Genomic DNA, 20,283 nt, shown 5'->3' on the forward strand with positions numbered 1-20,283 from the left:
TCTACTGTGGCTAAAGTTTATTAAGCTGAGGAGTATGACACTGAGACTTTAGTAATTAAACTTCTACTACTACAGCAGAGATATTTAATTTTACTATTTCTCCTCAACTGAAACTCTTACTAACATCCATTTGACTTCAGTGAACTGAGTACAGCCTGTAACCCTGGCTGCAGCCTCCACTTCCAGTAAAAGCTGGAAGCTGGCCATCTCCACAGCTGGGAGTTTCAGCCCAATTTATTCATGAGCATTTGCTACATTGTGTGCTCTGGTGTAAAGAAGAACTGCATAGTCTGACTGATTTCACACTTTCTTAACCTCCTCATGCGGCATATCATTCTCCAGGCTCTTGTAGTGGTTACAAGATATTAAACTCTCCACCTCTGCTTTGCTGCTTGCCCATCTTGCTGCATATCTTAGAGTGTTCATTACAGGAATCTGAATATAATTAAATAATTTAATGACAATACAGACTCAGATATTTTGAATACTTTATATAAATATTAAAAAACATTTATTAACAACTTAACAACTCCTCCAAAATTCTCCCCCTTCCTCCCCCATTGCCCTTTATAAAACACCATAAAACTATCAAGGTCCTACTTCCAGCTTCTCACCTCTGTCCTGCATCTTGAAACTCTCAAAATTATCAATATTTTGAAATAAAATTGTGGTAAGTCTTCCAAACCACATTATTGTTTTAGTTACAAGAAACTGTCCACACCCAACAAAAATAATCTTTCCAATAGCATAGTGTGTAATCAGTGAAAACTGAAAAAAGATTTTCACAGAGGGAATTTCTCATGCATCCAACAACATACCGAAGGAGCACAGTGTTGTCTACTCCAAGCTACTGAGCACAGCACAGGGTAGTTTTTATTTGCACATTCTTCCTTCTCTCTCTCTGTAAACAGGTAAACACATATTTTATTTCCTATGTGAAAAAATGATACCAAATATATTGTTTAATGTCAAACAGAAGTTCTTTCAGCTTAACTTATACTGAGAGAAAGCAAAAATATGGATATTATCTACTGAGTGGCTGCCTCTGCAAAACTGCATTGCCTCTGCTGTACCTAATGTTATTCTTCAGGATACTTTTTCCATCTTTCCAGGCTCATTTCCATACCACACTGAAGTTTTGTCCTGTTTGGCACATGGAATTTCTCTAACCAAAATACTGAGAATGTTACTGAGAGTGTTACTCTGGCCTTCTGATACACATCAAAACGACGAGACTTGCATTGTATTTCATGTGGACACAGACAGAACAAAAAAGCAAAATACAGGACTAAATAGCAAAGTTGTTTCAATTGCCTACTGGTTTATCATGGTGATAAACGGAGAAACACTATATGGACACAAACACTAGAAGCCTCAGTTGTAACAAAACTTCTGAGCAATGACGTGGGGAGCTTGCTTTGCTTGTTAATATAAAACATGACTGAGATCACATCCTATCAGCTGAAGAGGATACTCAGGAGATGGAGCCAAAACATTACAAATATTTTACACAGTTCCAAGTTAAGCTTGAAGGTCAATGATTAACCTTTGTCTGAAAAATAAAGCAACATTTGGAGTTTTGTGCTGGGGATGATCTAAGTAAGAATTCAAGGCTGCTTATAGACGAAAAAATTCTGCTGTCTCTAGAACATCACAAGTTTTGAAGCCATACAAAGAAAATTTTGTCCTTCTGTGTCTGTCAAACACACTATTAGCCACATTGGGTACCACTCACAGAAATGTGGGATTTAGCTCAGGTTCAGAAAGCCTCTGTCTAATTCCAAGGGAGATTAAGCCACAAAGGATCTTAAGAAGTAATTAGCAAAATTGACTTTGCTTCTTACTACCAGTTTTAGTTTGTTGGAACCTTTCAAAATTGCTCTTTCCACTAATGCTGGAGTGCCTGCAAGAGCATCAGTTTAGATCCCTCACCTGAAACCTGATTACTTTTTATCCAGTCTTTCAGGTACTGGGAAGCAAAATCAGCAGAATCCAGTTAGATTTGATCAGGTGGATACCCTTACAAATGGCAAAGCTATCTTTGTGAATGTGAAGGGGCAGCACCCAAAGTTGGTTTGGACCAGTGCCAACTGTACTCTTAAGACTGAGGTGAATGGCTTCTACAGAAATGCCATCTGGTACCACTGGTACTGGATCTAGCATTTTTTACAAGGCAGGCAGATGATCCCTACAGAAGAATGATACCCTGTGAAAAAGCAAGAGCCTCTATCCTAGCATTTTTCTGTACAGGTGGCACAGGAGGAAAGTAGCAATCCTGGTGGTCATCAGATTCAATCTTCTCTCTTCCAGTAGCAACTGCCTAACAGACTGGGTGAGAAGTGGTATTGATAAAGTTCAGGACCTGGCCCTCAGGAGGTCAGGAATCCAAAACCTGACAATCAGATTCATGACATCAGATCAATGGCATAAACCACAAGACTGGAATGGCAACCTCCCCCAAAGAGAAAAACCTCTGACACCAAAACCCTCCACACAGCCACCCAGTACTTAGGTCAGGATGGCTTTCATGATTTAGAGCTGCAAAGGACATGTGAAATAATACTGCAGGAACTGGGAACAGACTTTTGCTACTCCAAAGGAGACATTTTTCAAACACTCAGGTCCTGTTCCCCCATCTTAATCTCACTTATGATGGAACAGCCTAAAAATTCATGAACTTCTATACCTAAAAGAACTTAAGTACTCAGAACAAAAGGCTTTAAAGGGGATGGAGAGCAGGACCAAAAGAGCTGTATTATTGGCAAGTTTGTGAAGGTTGGTGCTGAAGATCTAAACTAACAACACTACAAAATTGGTGGGCTCAAAAGCATCAACTTTGACAGAGGCTGTATTGTTTTGCTGTGAGAGGTTTTCTGGTATTAAATGTTTGGTTCTTCTTACTCAGGCTGTAGAATGTGACTTATGTAACTCATGCTTTAAATGTGATTCAGGATTTTCAGGTGGGAAAAAAGCAGAAATCCTGAAGAACCAGGAATGGTGAAACAAGCTTGCTAGAAGTCTCCATCTCATCATGCAGTTGGCAGAACCTAGAAGATGGGCAAAACCACCTCTAAGAGCACAATCAAGGGAGAATGCACGTTTTCCTTTTCAGTGGGAGTATCCATATATACAAATGTGAAACCATACACAAGCTATTATCTACATCAAATAAATATCTAATTAAATTATCAACTAAACCTTCAGTTGTGAGCAACATGTAGGCTCTCAGTTCTGTGAAGAAAGGTATCCTAAATCAGGCATGTCTCAAGTGATTTTGAAGTTATTTTATTCTCAGTGCTTTTTATTGGGCTTTTGGAGCAAAGAAATAAGGATCTAAGGTGCAAACAGTTGGGACAGTGACCTCACAAGTTACTGTGAGGCAGACAAAAGGAAAAAGGTATTATTTCTACAGACTATGAAGGAATGTGGAAAATGTCTCACTCAAGAACAGTAGATGCACTCAACCAAGGCACTTACCTACACTTTTATTTATCCTTATACTACACTTATATGATTACCTGCTGGGAGAAACAAGCTAAGTGCTAATTCTTTGTAAGAATGGAGAATGCAGGTTCTGAGGCTGCAGCTTCCTCATTACCTGGTGATGCCATTGCAAAACATCTATATTAGTCAGTGTGATAGCTAGGGGAAAAAAATTGCTATTTCTGTGCTACTCTCTGCATTACCATCAATATAGTATTTAAAACCACAACTTGAGTTTGAAACCTTGCTGTAAATCAGTAAGGCACAGTCCGAACACAGTGGAAACTGTTTAGTAACTACTGGAACAGTAGTTACTGGAACAGCCAGACCTTCTCAGCCCATTTCATATTCTCCTGAAGCCATTTTAGAGCAGATGAATGCTCCAGCCTGTAAACTTTTTCCATATTAACATTCATTGTCAAATGCTTAAGAAAAAGCTTTGGATCAGATAAATGAGCCGCCTGGATCAGCCTCTCCACTGCCTCTTGATAGGCACTGTTATTCTGAACTGTATCTTCAGATCTGTAAGGGAATTTTAACAAATATAAAATTAGGTACCATACAGGCCTATGTGTCACTAATCTAACACTTTATAATGCAGGAAGATTACAAAAACATTAAAATAATGCCTTGCATTTTTCACCAATAAATATTATGCTAATTTCTAGACAGATTATATAATTGTTCTGAAGAATTAAAAAGTTACAGAAAAAGTATTTTTAACATCTTTAATGGTGATGAAAGGTAGTAAGCTTTAATACCAGTGCAAAGTAGCTCTGCAATATTCACAGCACATTTCATGAAAAAAATGTCTCCGGGCTGGAAGATTCAGTAAATGAATGCAAACCATTTAATGAACTGGAAATAGCAAGAATTCATGTACATGCTTGGATCTATAAGGTTTACTCAGTTTTGGCATGTAATTACTTTTGGAACGAGGTTGTGCCTAAGTGACATGCCTACATTTTTTGCAAGAGCAGAACTTACTATTTAAGAAACAAACAGATATACAGTAGTATACACATGGGAACAAGAGATAAAAAACTTCTCACTTTTCCAAGGAACAAAAGGAAGACATGTATTTTTTGGGAAGGATAAGGAAAACAAGATCTATTACTTACATGATCACACGAATAAATACAATCAAAATGGTACATATCTGAAAACAAACCTTTTCAGTATTATTTGAAAAGTCTGACTAGTAGTCCTTGAACTTTGAATATCACTGGCATTTGAAACAAGAAATATTTCAATGGCCAACAGCATCTCAACTTCAGACAGGTAAGAGGGAATCTTCAGGAATTTGTGATATAAATTTCCCTGCAGCTCTGGGTAGCAACCCAGTGATAAAGCATCTGAGAGTAAATGCAGAAAATGAGGAATTAGGATTACCAATACTAAACACAGATCTCTCTTCTTCTGTGTGACTAAATGTGGAAAAACCCCAACCCTGAAGCCTTAATGGATTTTACTATTTCACCTATGAAATGGCCTGATTGGAGAACACAGTACACAGCATTCACACGTAATATTCACAGTTGTAAAATGCTGGATTTTTTTTTCAATGAGTTTTATCAGCTATGATTAAAAAGCTGTGTCAGAAGTCTGGAGACAGCAAGTCTGTGATAAAGCAAGTACAATTTACGCAGGTAAGACAGAAGCTGTTAATCATGGTCAAAGTGAGAGAACATTTGAACAGCATCTCCCGCTTTGTTCCCCTCTCTTCTGTCAAGTGATCCCAGGAACCCAACATATACAGCATTTCAAGGGGAAAAAAAAAGAGATAAAAAAAACCTCTAAGTCCAATGTTAACAAAACCAAGTATCCATTCCAGAAAGGATGGTCTCTTAAAGCAGTCTGCTAACTGCAACTGACAGAATTAAACAGTAAATAAATAACGTGACCGTATGGAGAGATCCTCTGCAGAGTGGTGCACCCAGTATTATCTTAGCTCAGAAATTGGGAGTTGAAAACAATTACAGACCATTAGCTTTCATTTGAAATGAATTTTCTTATAGGTAGGATAAAATAATTAGCCAGACTTCTCAAATCTTAAATATTAATAATTTTACCACCACAGAGATGCTGGTACACTTCTAGAGAGAAGTATCAGGAAATCTAATTTGCCTAGATGAAAATGTGAATATGATGCACTTTTCAACCATTTCAGAGCTCACATACTAGAAATTCTGGAACAGAATGTAAAAAATTAATTTTATCACAATTACATTTATTTCATGCCAGATAGTATGCACTGATTCTTGTTTTCAACACACCATTTCCTAGTAAGTATTTTTGGTTACAAATAAATTCCTGAGGGTGACACAAAAAGTACTGTTTTAATTTTTACTCATACTGAAATGTTATGAGCACATTATCTAAATAATGTAAGGGGAGGATATTGTTTAAGAAGCAACTTACTTTTGTAATAGGTCCTAGCTTTGGACCATAAAGAACTTCTTCCCAAAGCTGTGATTAATCCTCTAAGTAAAACAAAATCAATAGCAATTTTTTTGGAAAGCATGAAGTCTACTGCAGAAGATGACACTCCAAGGTTCTTGTTCTCAAAACAGGCATTTACCAGCTTATTAAAAAGGCAGCTGTATTGAGAAGCATCTATAATATCTGAAATGAAATTAAAATATTAATATTAACTACTGAATTAATGAAAATGCAAATCTAGTTAAGAATCATTTCTCCATCAGAACCTAAATCAGAACTCTTGCCCCTATCAGCAAGATGGAACAAGGTTGGGATAACATGAATGCTTTATTCATCAGAAGTCTTTTCATACAGTAGTTCATTCACATTGTGAAGGACAAGTGTTAAGGTTCAAGTAACAATTTGCTGCCAAAACCAATAGAATCACATAAAAATACATTCACTTGCTCCAGCCTATAAATACAATCTTCATCTAATCTCTCAGATTTAAGATTTCCCCCAATAAAAACCCCCTTGGTTTTCTGCTTCTGCTCTTACTCTGAACTGTCACCTTTTTGGCAGGACTGAGCAGCCTTGTTGTATTTACCACATAACTCGAAGAACTATGTGGTAAATACAACATAGTATTGTTCTCTCGTAACATACCTAGAAGAATAGTAGACTGAGACCTACACACAGGAATCAGCTGAGGTTTCCTCAATGGAGCCTAAGTAACTACATATCTCATTCTGAAGTACTCATCCGAAATTTGTCAGATAAATAAGGCCTGAAAGAGCACTCGGTTCTTAACATGGTATGTAAGAGACGCTTAGGTTAGCCAGCTCAGTTAAAGAAAAAAATCCCCACCTCATTCACCTGAAATTAAGATGAAATAAAATTAAAGTATTCCTATTTTATCTCTTTTTAAGGATCTGTATATACTGTACAGATCCTTAAAAATTTTGATGAGTCTTTCCTGTTGCCTGTGTAGTAACTGAGCAAAAGAGGACAAGTGAGTGTGCACATCCAAGTGCATGCACAAGTGCAGCAAGAGCTGCAGAGCACAACACGTATTTAACTGACACCATACTCTTTGGAAAACACAAACAGACTTGTTATAAACCTATCATACTTCAACAAATTTTAGCTTCAAAACACTACGAGAACAGCACAGGATCATCTGTTAAATTTTTAGCTCTTTACACAGAATCTTTTTCTTTACTTACCAGAATGATTCTGCAAACCCGGTAAGTTCTGCAGAACTTCAAATGCCTGCCTGTACAAACTCTTCCTCGAGTATTTGTGCACTATTGCACATAACAGATTATGTCGATTGAGGATGTCCATTTTATCACAGGGCCACAATGGTGCATCTGTGATCCACTCTGACTCTGAGGCAAACAACAGTGCAGTGTTATTTCAGGAACTGGAACTTCTGGATGTTGAGACTTAGAGCCATTAAGAATGTACTGTAAACTGTACCATAACACTAACTTCAGAATTGCACAGGAAGTGCAGCTTGACTTACTAATAATTTGTTCCTCATGACCAATACTCCTCAGACTGATTCTCTGAACTGTTATATTTTAAATCACCCCTTTTGTGAAATATCACTGCAGTAAAATGGACTGTCAGTGGCATATATAGATATGTATCTATGTACAGCTGTAAAACCAAACAGCAAATTTACATCTTCAATATCACTTTACAGCATACGTTCTATTCTTTTTACTTCTGAATTTCTTATATTTTCAGCAGATCCGAGTTCCAAAAAGCCATATGTAATAATTGCAGAAATATGGTACTGTCCAAAAGCAATTATATTAAATGAGGATTCTGTGAGGCACAAGGGAACATTCCATGGACCCAAGCCAGAAATTTGACACTGAATGTCCCCTGGTTCAAAGGAAAACTGCACTCCCAGCATGGGACAGCATAATTTTCCAAGCTGCACTCCTCCCTCATTATGGCATATCTTTAGGTAGAATGGCGTTGATAGTAGAATACTGTGAAAACATCTGAAAAAATTAGTTGTAATATTTCTTATACATATAAAGAAGAATATTAACCAGTAAGATGATCATGTTTCCTTTGCTGCCTCAGTATTATTGACTGTATTTAGTAACACAGACCAGCTTGTAACTTTTATTGGAAATCTGTCATAGAAGTGAACTGTTCAAATTTAAGACAAAATTTTAAGACAGGCTTACCTCTCAATACCCTTGTTGCTCCATCCAAATTTCCAGAATAAAGAAAGATTTCTGCAGCTTTATTAACAATCTGACACCTGGATGCTGACCTCCCTGCACCTACAAGTCCTTTCAAGAGTGTAAAATCTATCTGTAGCTCATGCAGTTTATCCAAAACCTTCCTTCCCTGGTACATGAGGGAGAGGGAAAGAGGGAAGGTCAGAGAAAGCAATGGTATCAGTGAACACAGAGTATATTTATATAAAATAGAACAGATCTAATTTGGTGGCACAGATTTATAGGTATCAATGCAGTTATCTGTTCCAAACTGAGTCAGGGGTGACATCTAGTAGAATTTCAAATGAAGAGTTTTAAGTTTTTTTTACTATGTAGACAAAAAAACTCTACCAACCAACTGTCGAAGAGTTCCCAACATTCTCCTCCATAACATTATTTCTACTATATAATGTTCAATACAGTATTTTTAGTATACTTTGTAATAATATTATGTGCTTACTTTGGTTTATTAATACTTTGGTTTATTAATATTTTTAACTTTGATTTCATTCAGTAGTACACAATCTACAAAATTCTAAAAGATCATACAGAGAATTTTAATTTTGCAGCAGAGACGTAATTGTTAAACTGAAATAATTACTCCAGCATAAGTCAAAGAAAACACTGATGATTGTAAGCAGCAGGACAATAAATGGGAAGAAGTTGGGCCTATCTGGCCAACACTGTAACAACCAACAACTTTATCATCAGATTACAGACTGGTATTTAGACTGGTTTTCTACAGAAACTTCATCTTAACAACTTTTTGGCTGTTTGTTTTATGAACCTTCCTTACCTCTTACAAAGAAAATTCTCTTCAGGCCCAACCAGCATACATATTTTACCCCCAAGAGCCACCAAAGCTCTGCAATAAAGGGGCTTGATGTTCTTGAAGGAAAAATGATATGAAAAGCACATTTAGAGTTTCAGGCAGTCCAACTTACTCATAAAACAGCACAGGGCATGTCCTAAAGCCAAAATTAGTTTGGTCAGAGCAGGAAGAGCAAATTCATTACTATCTCACTTTCTGGACTACCTTCTGGGCAAAAAAAGACATGGACCAAGTAGATACTAGCCCATCAGCCCAGGATTATGGATTTATCTGATACATATAATAGAGCAAATCAGGTAGGGAGAGGTAAGAATGACAGCTTCCTGAAGCAGAGATAAATTTGGGATCTGCCAGTTCTGATAAAAATCCTTCAGAGCAGAACCTCATTCACACTCTAATATGGTCAACACAGGTTGTCTACAAATTGTTTGAGGATCTTGGTCAGTAATCTCTTGAGAAGTAGGTTTGATACCTAACACAGCACTCTCAAAGAAATAAAGATCTTTTGCTCAAGACATGAAAGAAATCACAGTACTGTAAGAAGCATTTACTTTTAGCAACTCATGTTGTGAAAGAATAACACTACATGTGCTTCTCACACATTAGGAGAAGAAATTAGGACATGAAGATGAATATCCTTGAAATATCAGGGTTGTGCAGTCCAAGATAAGGCTCTCCCTTAAGATGGATTGGAAAACAGCTAAAATGTCTGAAGGCACACAAACACTATATGCTGAAAAAGACAGCCAAAACCCAAGCCAAACGAAACTCTTCAGTGGGCATGTGAGCAGTACCACTCCTCAATGCCAAGAATTTAGATTCTCTCTTCTGTGGTAAGGAGTATCTTAAGTGTTCTAATTGCTAAGTTTGATGAACAAAAATGCCTAGAGTTCTAGCGCAATATTAGTTAAGTGCTAATGCAAAGACCCTCTCTCCTTCCCTTTACTCCTAAACAGTATCATACTGTGCTGCAGCTTGAAAGGGACCTGTTGAAGACCATTGAACTAATGAAGCCGATGCTGCAAACTTAATGGTTCATCAGCACAGGCATCCTGTCTCTAGACTAAGCACATCTACTATATATCTCCTTGGGTTGACCCTGGAAACAGACTGAGCACTGCACAGGTTTTTTACATAACAGAATTCCTGAAGGTCATCCCTTAGAGACAATTGTACAAAAGACAATTTAATTCCTTGATGTGAACTAGGAAGGGTTCCCTGATGGTAATTTGCAAAGAAAAGCCAAACTTAAAACTTCAAGAGGGAAAAGGGAACTGAGAACATTTCCTTCTGTTCCTAAAAGTGCATGCTAGAAATCATCCTGTACGGGATGAGGAACATCCCTGAGGGCTTGGGGATTGACCAAGACGGGAGAATTCATGGGATGGTACACATCCCAGTACAGCATAATTATTAGCTGAAAGGATCAGGCCCAAGTTCAGAATGTGATCACTGACCAAAACAAAATCTAAAATCACTGGGGGCTTATATTACTTCTTATGCTATCACTTTTCATGTTGCTTTCTATAAGAGATCGAGTTTGGTATGCACTGATTCCTTCCAGGAAGAAAAAGACAAATTTAACATTGCAATGGATTTTACTGCAGTGAAATTATGACCAATACTGCCTGACGCATAAGGAATGTAAAACATCCAGTCAAAAGCCTAGTCTCTTAGCCTTGGCTCTGTGTAATGTTTGACAGCAAAGATATGATTGTAAAGGTATTTCTTTGTGACTCTTTCTTTGGAGTTTTACAAGATTCACGGAACTTAGAAACTTAGATTCAGTGGAAGAAAAGTACTTCAGCAGTTCTGGGGAACAGGCAGATCACCAAGTGCAGACATGCTATACTGCTTTTCTGTCTTCCTGGCCTTATCCATTCTATTTGAAGTCAGATGCAGAAGCACCAGTGCAGAAAATTGCCCAAACTTCTCTAAATATCACTTTAATTGGGAGGTCTCAGAATGCAATGCGATTGCCAGGTGGAAGAAAGTCATGTTTCTGGGAAATAATCCCATCAGCACCTCAGCCCAGAATCTCAGGAACACTTGTCTCAATTCAGACTCAACCTTGGCTCAGAAAAATCACAAAATTAACATGAGCAATCAGTTTCTAGGATGTAAGATCAAATTATGATAGGCTCCATAGAAGACTACTGCTCAGAATGGCACAAGAAATCTGTTGGTCCAGCTGGACAGTTAGGAAGTACTAAGACAGCAAGGAGGCAGGTGGCACACCCAGTCATTCCACTACAGAAACTAGAGTTTAATATCCAGAAGAGAAATTACTAATTCTTTTTCTCTTTTTCTTCCAGTCAGGTTCCTGTAGCACTGCATACCTTTATCCACTGCAGTACTTTGTGATACGAATACATTACGCTTATCCCAGTCCTTCCAATGAACAGTCTGTCTGCTTTATTATGCTGTGAATTTTTCATTACTGGAAAGAAAAAGAATAAGGCTTATTTGTTTATTTATTTAACATGTAAATGCAGTTTTAAAGAAATGACACCTTTCTAAAACACAGTAATTGTGAAAATACTAAATAAATTTTCTGAAATATTTGCCATTGAAAGCAGCAACTTCCTAAGTCTTAACATCAGAAGTAGAGTAAATAACTATAGTTTATTCAGACAGTATTTCAGAGTAGTCCAAGTCATCCATAAAATGATTGGACATGTAATGGCATAATTTAGTAACATCATTATTTGTAAAGTAAGCTTTACATTTTATGGCACTATGAAGAAATTCTGGTAATTGCAGAACTGAGTAATTACAACCTCTTTGGAAAAACTGTTAGAATTTTTGAGCAGTGGTCTCAAAGTAGGATGTGAATACAACAATCTATTCAGCTGTGGGAAGGAAATATTTTTTTGTACTATTAGAAAATAAAAATAAGTAAAATACTTCAAAATATTTGTGTTATTAAACAAACACAAAAGTGTTTGTTTAATATTTATCTTGTATTTGTAATTCCTGTTTTTGTGCACAGTTTATAGATAATTTAATATATTGGTGTAGTAGCACATGTATATAACATAAATAAATTGTGGGTCACTGCTCAAATATTTTTTACTGATGGAGGTCCTATCAGTTGGGAGACCACTGTTCTAGGAAAGATAGACTAAGTTCCAAGCTCCAACAAAATCTTCTCCCTCTGTCACAACTGGAAGCTTTTTTATGATATGAAAGTCTGCGGTCAGAAAGGATATGACACATATCTGGAATAAATATTCACTATGTTTTAGTTGATAATACAGGTTGAAAAATATCTAAGTAATCCTTTGCAAAATGATTTAATATTCCACTGACACCTCACCAAGTCTCAGTAATCTGCAAACTCATTAGGAAGAACGATACAGATATGCAAATGAAGGGGCATAGGGAGGAAAGAGACAAGAAAACCTGCCAGAACTATTAAAACATTGGGTTCTTGAGCACCCAGCCCTTGCAGAAACCATTGATTCTTTGGAGAATAAAATAATTCTAAAAATCCAACTTACTAAAAAAAAAAAAAAAAAAAGGTACAAATTACATACATGATGTAACCTGTTCAATGTGTTTTAAAACACACAAGTATACATATACTTACAGAAGTAAAGCTTATTTATGCTATTAACATGATGTAACATTTTCATGTGACATTTTATATGAAAATACTTAAATACATTTGCCATTGTTCTGAGCATAGGCCATATTTAGTGAAAGATAATGAATTCTGGGTTCTCTTTTTGATTTCACAAAACTCTACTGTTCCTCCTTCACAATCTTCCTTACATGTAAGCATTTTATTTCTACTGGAAAATAGCTTGTACTGAACATTACAGCTGACTGTGTTTATACCTCAAAAGATTCAGAATATTGTAACATAAAATTAACTAACAATCAGAAAACTATATCAATTAATTTTTTATCTCTTTTAAAACCTCTACAAAAAGCACTTCTTGCATCTTAATTTTACCTATATCAGCAAAATCACAAAAAGGGACTCCTGGTCTGTCTGTCTCAGAATCCTTGGTTAGAATTTCAGCAATAGATAAAAACAATTTCTGAAGATCCTCAAAATGTTCACAACCAGTTCTTGCATTAAGATACAAAGCTCCCAGCTTGGTCCAATCCCTTTTTTCCTTGCAGTGCTGTAAAGGAGGCAGAGGATAAATATAAGCAAACCTGCTTCCAGAAAACCAAACAGAAAATATAGTGAAATTTGAGATATGTACCTCGGATAGACTTAAAGGAGAAAAAATGCAGATGAAATGCTACTGCCAAGAACATTCATGGTCATATGGCAGTTACATGTTGCCAAACTTGCATGGACTGCTAATTACTTCTATCCCTCAAGAAATTAAATTCCTTTTTTCATGTCATGACCCCAATTGAGAAAGCTCATAACTTATTCATCCTATTTAGGAACTGGCATTTATTCAGTTTTTTTTTTTTTTTCCCCATGATGCATGCTGACTTTATGGTTATTTTCTATATGAATTCGTCTTTTGCTTGCCAGATCACTTGATGACTTTGGTGTTAAAGGAGTAAAAAAATCAGTACTGTTTTTTCCCTTTTTGTATTTTAATCTCTGGATCTACACTGGATGTGTGATAATATGCAAACTATATTACAATCGTGCATAATGAGTAATCTGACCTTGAATATGAAAGACACAAGTGTCCAAATAAAGAATGTTTTACAATGTTTTCTTATTCTTTAAAATACTGCTCAATGTTGACAATTGCTTTTACGATTGTGTGTTTTTATACCAGATACAAATTCTATCTGCTAAATAATGTATTAAATAAATTTTTTGGTGAGGAATGATGTACCACTACCAGTTACAAGCACAACAAATGTAAGCAGAGGAAATAATTGCTGCAAGTTACAAAATCTTTGAATTTGATGCAAAACGAAGATAAAAAACTACAAGTATATAAATCAAAATACCGACATTACGGAAAGGCCAAAGACAGCTTTCTCCTGCATGTTAACCCTTCCTAAACATGGCTTTGCATAAGCTCCCTATACTTGATAATAAAGCCCACTAATTAAAAAATGTATAGAAATTGCTATTTCATGTAGGTTTTAAAGAAGTCATGAAGAATGCACATACTGTACCTGAATTTCAGCCACTGCCAAGTTGAAGTCAAAAATCCATGCCTTTTCAAAATATCTTTCCTTAATTCTTCCATATGAAAAAAAAAGAATACTTGAATTTTAACACATCACATTGAACAACAAATTATCACATGTGAACATTAAATGGATGTGATTTTTGATCCTATTTGCTTCACATTACACAAACTGCACACTGAAAACGCTCATTTAAAATCTTGCCAAGGGAAGTTAGTGCATGTATTAAACAAATAATTGAACAAAGCTATTTCCACAGATGCTGCATATTTGGTTTCTACTAAAAATCAAAGGTATGTTTATGAATCACAAAGTTAGTTTCTCAGCTTGTGTGTGTATTTGATGCAGATGATCCAAAATGAAAAAGGATCACGTTCAAGAGACGGGGAAGTATTAGCAGTTTTTGAACAGATTTGACATTTGGTCCAGCATATCGCAGCAGTACTCAAAAATGACCCTCCCTAGTAGTGTTGGCACAAACGTTTATGTAGTCACACTATAAATGAAACTAGAAAACTACTTCAGATTATAACTAATCCTAGAAGGGTTGTTTATTGCAGAAGTACCATTTGCTCAAGTGGGTAAAAGATATATTAATATTATAAATTATATATTCAACCATGATGTTTCTAATTTGGCTAGCTATATAAACTTCTGTCACAGCTGCCAGCAAATTGTACAACGATGACTGATATGGAAAAAACTAATAATTGTGGTCAGAACCTAAATTTTGATTTAACAATGCTTGATCTTTAAAACACAGTAGACTGACAGCACTTTAAAATACAATTGGGCATGATACGATAGTATTTTCATCCAACACATCTTTTAAAGATTCCACATAAATTTATAAAAATAGATGCTGAAGAAGGAGCCAAGCAGCTATAATTAGAGAATAGCTCCTTAAAGACATACCTGGATTTTATGTTCAAGACAGTACTCATTTCCCAACTGGAAACTTGCAATTGGCGAAGTAACTTAATAATGTAGTCAAAATGTTCTAGCTCAAGGAACATACCAGCATCAATAAGCTATCAAACAAGGTAAGAAAAGTAAGCATATTAAAAGTTGTGATGACTTAATGCATCTTCAGAGGTAAATGGCAAACAATATTGGGAAAAACACATCACAGTGAATCTCAGTCAAAAATGAAGGAATAAATGAAAATCGATACCACGAATTCAGCTACTCACAATAACACTTTTCATATTATTTCAGTGCTGGTTTTTAAATTGGTATGTTTGAGTTTTCAAACAGGCAATGTATTTCAGAAATTCCAACAAGCAGTAGTAGTACAAATGAAACTCATACCTTACAGAAGGTACTGATTAATGTAGGCACAACATTTCTTATATTCAAAGAAGCCACACGCTCAAAAACTTTCAGAAGAACTTCTACAGCTGGCTAATATAGACAAGAAAAGCACATTCAGTTTTGCAACTCCCTTCAATTAGAAAAAGCGTAGAGATTTTTTAATAGGGTATTCTGAATTACTCCTCTCACCCAAGATTTAAGTACCAGAGTAAAAACAAACCTATTACTATAAACAGTACTGTGGCATAGTACTCAAAAACTAAAATTATGAAACTAAGATTTAAAAAATATCACAAAGTCACCTACCAGTGTCTTGATTTGTACAATTACATTCAATATCTGAAATACTTCCTGCAACAAGCAGTTGTTGAGCAATGAAACAAGAAGATCATTCACCACTTCAGAAGCAAAATCCACACCAGGAGTAACTTCTTTGTAATACTGCACAAATATCTGGACTGAAATAGCAATTAAAATTGAATTTCACTTTGGGGTTAACTGATGCTAACTATTTAAACAAGTTATTTCCTTACATTTTAGACACAGTGTAACAATGCGTAATTGTCCAAGATATTATAGAACAGGGGTAGGAGAAATATGAGTGAAAGGATCCAGTCTGAACACAGTGTTAACCTTACCAGAACCAGACTGACTATTCTGAAATAGGTTGTATCATTGAACCAAGCACTGTAAGCTGTGTAGGTTCCCAGAAAGTTTAACTGATTTGGTGCAGCACAAGAAGAATGCACAAACCCAGATTAGATTTGGTACATGAATCAATGTAATAAGGCCTTTCCAGACAGGAAGCTCTAGGAAGTGGTGTGTTACAGTGGATGGACTTACAACCTGTTCCAGTGCCACCCTTCCTTGACAAACATGTACTGTGGCCTACTGGTATCTAGTGTTATCCACATTAAACCAGTCATGTGCTCAGTATGAGAACACTGCAGCACACAGTGCAACTTAATTCCCCGTTCTCATTCTCCTACACTCTAAGGAGCTTTCAAAAACTTAAGGACTGCTCAGGAGCGCTATAAAAGAAATCACTGTTCAGAGCAAAAACAAAACAAAAGCCCTTTCTGACTGAACTCAAAAGCTCAGATGGCTCTGAATGAACTGCAGTCCCTAAAATGTGTCAATCATAATCCTATGCATATATGGCGTAAGGACTAAACTAAAGCTGTTGAGGGTGGGTGCAGTAGCAACGCTTAATTTCAAGAGCTTCTGTTCTCAGCTTTCTGGGTTTTTGATGTTTGGCCAGGGTGTTCAAAAGCACCTTAATAAGATTTGGGTTCTGTTAAACCTCCTACCTACCCTATTTACATATTTCTACTCCGAAGTCTAGTTACAGTCAGGTATGTTCGTTTTATGTGGAAGTAAGATTTCTAAGAACCTCCTGAGCTAAGTGCTTATCTAAATTTCTAGCCTTACTGGGAAATGGAACCATTAAAACACAGGGACTGAATGTATTCTTTAATTTGAAGAACTTTTTATTCACTGCTGAAGTGGCAACCATTTCTCTTTCGACAGCCTATTTAATTTGCTTTAAATAAGCTAAGTAACAAAGATCATCAACAGCTACTACTATACCATACCTGCACGTTTTAGGAGGCCTGATTTGTTGATACTAATGTATGTCCTAAGAACTGCCATGCAAATCTATAAAAGAAGCGAAAAATTATAGTAAAATGTAACTTCAGTTTATGCTGAACAAAAAACTACTCACGAGCATGAGTTCTATTATATAATGAGCTTTACATTGCTTCCACGTAAGCCATACATACTGAGAAATTATATGAGAAGGCAATGGGGTCTATAGGCAAAGGCTCTGTTAAAAGGCCAGCAAATCAAACAGAAAAATAATGCAGATGCAATGTTAGGGAAAGAGGCTGCTAGGCACCACAAATGTTTGCATGTGTATGTATATACTCACAGCAAACAAAAAAAAAGAAGAAAAAAAAGAAAATTTGAAAATGCAGTTACTTCAGAATTAATAGAAATGTGTGAGACTGTAAACAAAGAAAGGGAAGCAAAAATGTGAAAGTGAAATGTGGTAAGTAAAAATTCCATGTATGTACCAACTAAGAAATCAAAAAATCATCCAGGCATTAAGTTGGTAACACTGATTGTCACAAAGAATCATTCATAATGACACAGAACAAAAAGCTCAGAACTAACTTGATTTAATGAGCCATTTCACCACAGATTGAAGTCACTCAAAAAAAGAAATCCACACCTAGATATTTTAATGTTATTCAGTATTGGAACATTCTTGTCTCAACATCTTAAGCTGTAAGCTTTGTGATACTTACACATTTTGCTCCATCCCTGTAGATGAAGAAATGACGACTACTGATGTTATATCTTAGAATTCTGTTTGGGAAAACCCCCACCCCCCTTTTAGAAATTCTCTGCCACTTCTAGAACACTTACAGTCTTTCTGCACAACAATGTAAACTGGTCATATTTAATACTATTTTGTAAAATAGTTAAACATCAAGAGACAGAAAATGCCATAAATTAGTAGTCATGGTAATAGATAACTGAATCAGGTTTATTTTTACATGCAACTTCAAAATGACACAGGATTTACTCATGAAGTTCATTATGCAGCGAATTAATTATCATCCAAGCAGGAGATACTGGAGATACTTATGGCCAAGACATCTTATTTTAAAGCCATTAACCTATTTAGAGCATCAAGCCAAAGAATACAAAAATGATACATCTAAGTATAAATAAAAAAAAATAAGGTACTGTTTTTATTTGGAAGCAGTATTGCAAAGTTGAGCTATATTCCAAGATATACCTTTCATAAAATCATGTCAAATTTTTGTATCTGTGAAGTGTCACTTGGGAACAGGTTAACTCACTTAATCCAAATCTATACTGCCAGGTGGCTGAAGGCATTTCCAGAATAAACTTTAGTGTACAGTAAGGAAATTAGTTTGCTTTCTTATGGAATCTGTTTTTCTCCTTCTTTGGACTGACTCCCAAAAAAGTGCTCCAAGTATTAGTGAAATTGCTTGGACAACCACTTGTAGTAGTATTCAATCATGGGACACGCTGTATTACATTAATAAAAGAAATTAAAAGTGTTATTCATTTACACCTTCTAAAAGGCTTCAGTTGATTTAGTTGCTCCAATTTTGAAAGGTGTAACTGCACCCACAGACAATGTAAAAATGTCAGAATCTTTAACTTTTGAGTTAGATGTAATAGATTTTGAATGTAGGTACATGAAAGAGATTATTCCTATTTTCAAAAGGCAGTATAAATCACACTATTCTGTCATCTATCAGTTGATTCCATGACTCATTTAACATGACAATTTAATAAAACCATAATTAAGGCCTCTGTATTTTATACAACCAACCAACTCTCCACTAAGAGCATGGCCCTACTACAATAACACAGAGGTGCTTATTTAGAAGAACAAGCACAGGAATTCACCAAATACTTCGGCATCTCCCAGTCAGTTCCTACTCTGTTGTTTAATAAGGAAGAAACCCCCATACTGCAGCCTTTATCTCAGTGAGATCAAAGCCAGGATCCTTCTCACAGGAAGCTGCTGTAAGCTGTGGAAGCTTTGAGAGGCACAATTCCTATTCCATGTGGCTGAAACTGACCAAAGGGTTCAAAGGTCATTTAGTGGTGGTTAGAGACAGTAATAAAAGACAGTGTAGAATCACATTTCTTTAGGAAGCCACATCAAAAAAACAAAACCAAAATCCACCACAACAGAAGCATATATCCAAGGCCCTGAAGTTGTAAGACAACAATAATGAAGGAAGAAATCTTCCTATTTTTTTATTTTTTTTCCTTTTAGGAGGTTCACAGGATGAAGGGAAATGAGAGTATGAAGTCACAGAAAGTAAAAACTTCTTCAATGGATAGGAGTAAAAAAAAAAAATTAATGAGTAAGGTTCACAAACCTAACATAAAATCACGAAGAGAAATACAACTTGCATAACAACGTGCTTTGAAACCAGTTAACCCTGAACTGATTGCCTGTGCTACACTCTGAAATGCCATTTGAACAAAACAATTTACTGTATTAAGCTCACTGTGTCTCACCCTTTCACTGAGGACAATGGAGAAGAGTACAGCATCACCTCCTTTAGCTTCTTCTCCATCACTCATACAGATTGTTAAGACCCACCCTTTCCTTAAATACTCTGGCAAGTATTTGAAACAGTCTTTTGTTTACTTTACCTAATACAGAACAGATGTCACTGCTTGAAAACGAAAGGCATCTTTTAAAAAAACCCCAAAAAACTGATAACTTGTACAACTTGCTGAGCTCAAGAATATGCTGATTTTCAAAACATATGATGTTTTTATGAATTCAAGCACTGCTGTCTTGTGTGATCAACTACAACTGTAAAGTGTTGAATACTAGGAAGTCATGCCTTAAAGCATCAACCAGTTACTTAATGAAAAAGAAAAAATATCATTGTGGGGAAAGGTATTTTTCTTCACTCAGTGACTATTATCACCGAGAACACTGAGCTCTAAGCAAGTGGACTATCAGTCTGCATAACACTTCTCCTGAGGAGATTTACTCCTCCTGCATAAGATCAGACGCCTTTATAGCTTCTTTACCTGTTTTTCTTTGATGTACTTTGGTGCCACCATGAGGTACTTGGCCTATTATCATTTTTAAATGGACAGGTCTAAAAACATAAATACATAGACAAACAAACAAAACTCAGGTACACTTTTAGACTACCAAGAAAGTTTGGCTAGGTTTGGTGGGTAGAAGTTTTAAAGTCTGCTGGAGTGCTGTACTACAAGTAAAATCAAATGGAATGGATTTTTAATACTCTTAGGCAAACAATTCTTTAATGTGCCTGTAATATA

General features: G+C 36.0%; 1 protein-coding gene across 1 annotated transcript in view; it reads right to left on the bottom strand.

Annotated features, from left to right (window-relative positions):
* Nucleotides 1-608: 608 nt before the first annotated feature.
* The window catches only part of TOPAZ1 (testis and ovary specific TOPAZ 1), a 39,306-nt gene continuing 19,631 nt past the window's right edge, over nt 609-20,283 (bottom strand). Inside the window, exons 9-21 of the mRNA XM_030233334.2 lie at nt 17,016-17,079; nt 15,727-15,878; nt 15,418-15,510; nt 15,022-15,137; nt 14,092-14,158; nt 12,944-13,118; nt 11,322-11,422; nt 8,115-8,280; nt 7,131-7,295; nt 5,905-6,108; nt 4,655-4,838; nt 3,813-4,005; nt 609-1,163 (exon numbers count right to left, since the gene is read on the bottom strand). Of these exons, the coding sequence (XP_030089194.2) occupies nt 1,080-1,163; nt 3,813-4,005; nt 4,655-4,838; nt 5,905-6,108; nt 7,131-7,295; nt 8,115-8,280; nt 11,322-11,422; nt 12,944-13,118; nt 14,092-14,158; nt 15,022-15,137; nt 15,418-15,510; nt 15,727-15,878; nt 17,016-17,079 (1,764 nt within the window). The 3' untranslated portion in view covers nt 609-1,079. The remainder of the gene's footprint in view (nt 1,164-3,812; nt 4,006-4,654; nt 4,839-5,904; nt 6,109-7,130; nt 7,296-8,114; nt 8,281-11,321; nt 11,423-12,943; nt 13,119-14,091; nt 14,159-15,021; nt 15,138-15,417; nt 15,511-15,726; nt 15,879-17,015; nt 17,080-20,283) is intronic.

This window comes from Serinus canaria, chromosome 2, assembly GCF_022539315.1.
Source record: "Serinus canaria isolate serCan28SL12 chromosome 2, serCan2020, whole genome shotgun sequence".
Classification (NCBI taxonomy): Eukaryota; Metazoa; Chordata; class Aves; order Passeriformes; family Fringillidae; genus Serinus; species Serinus canaria.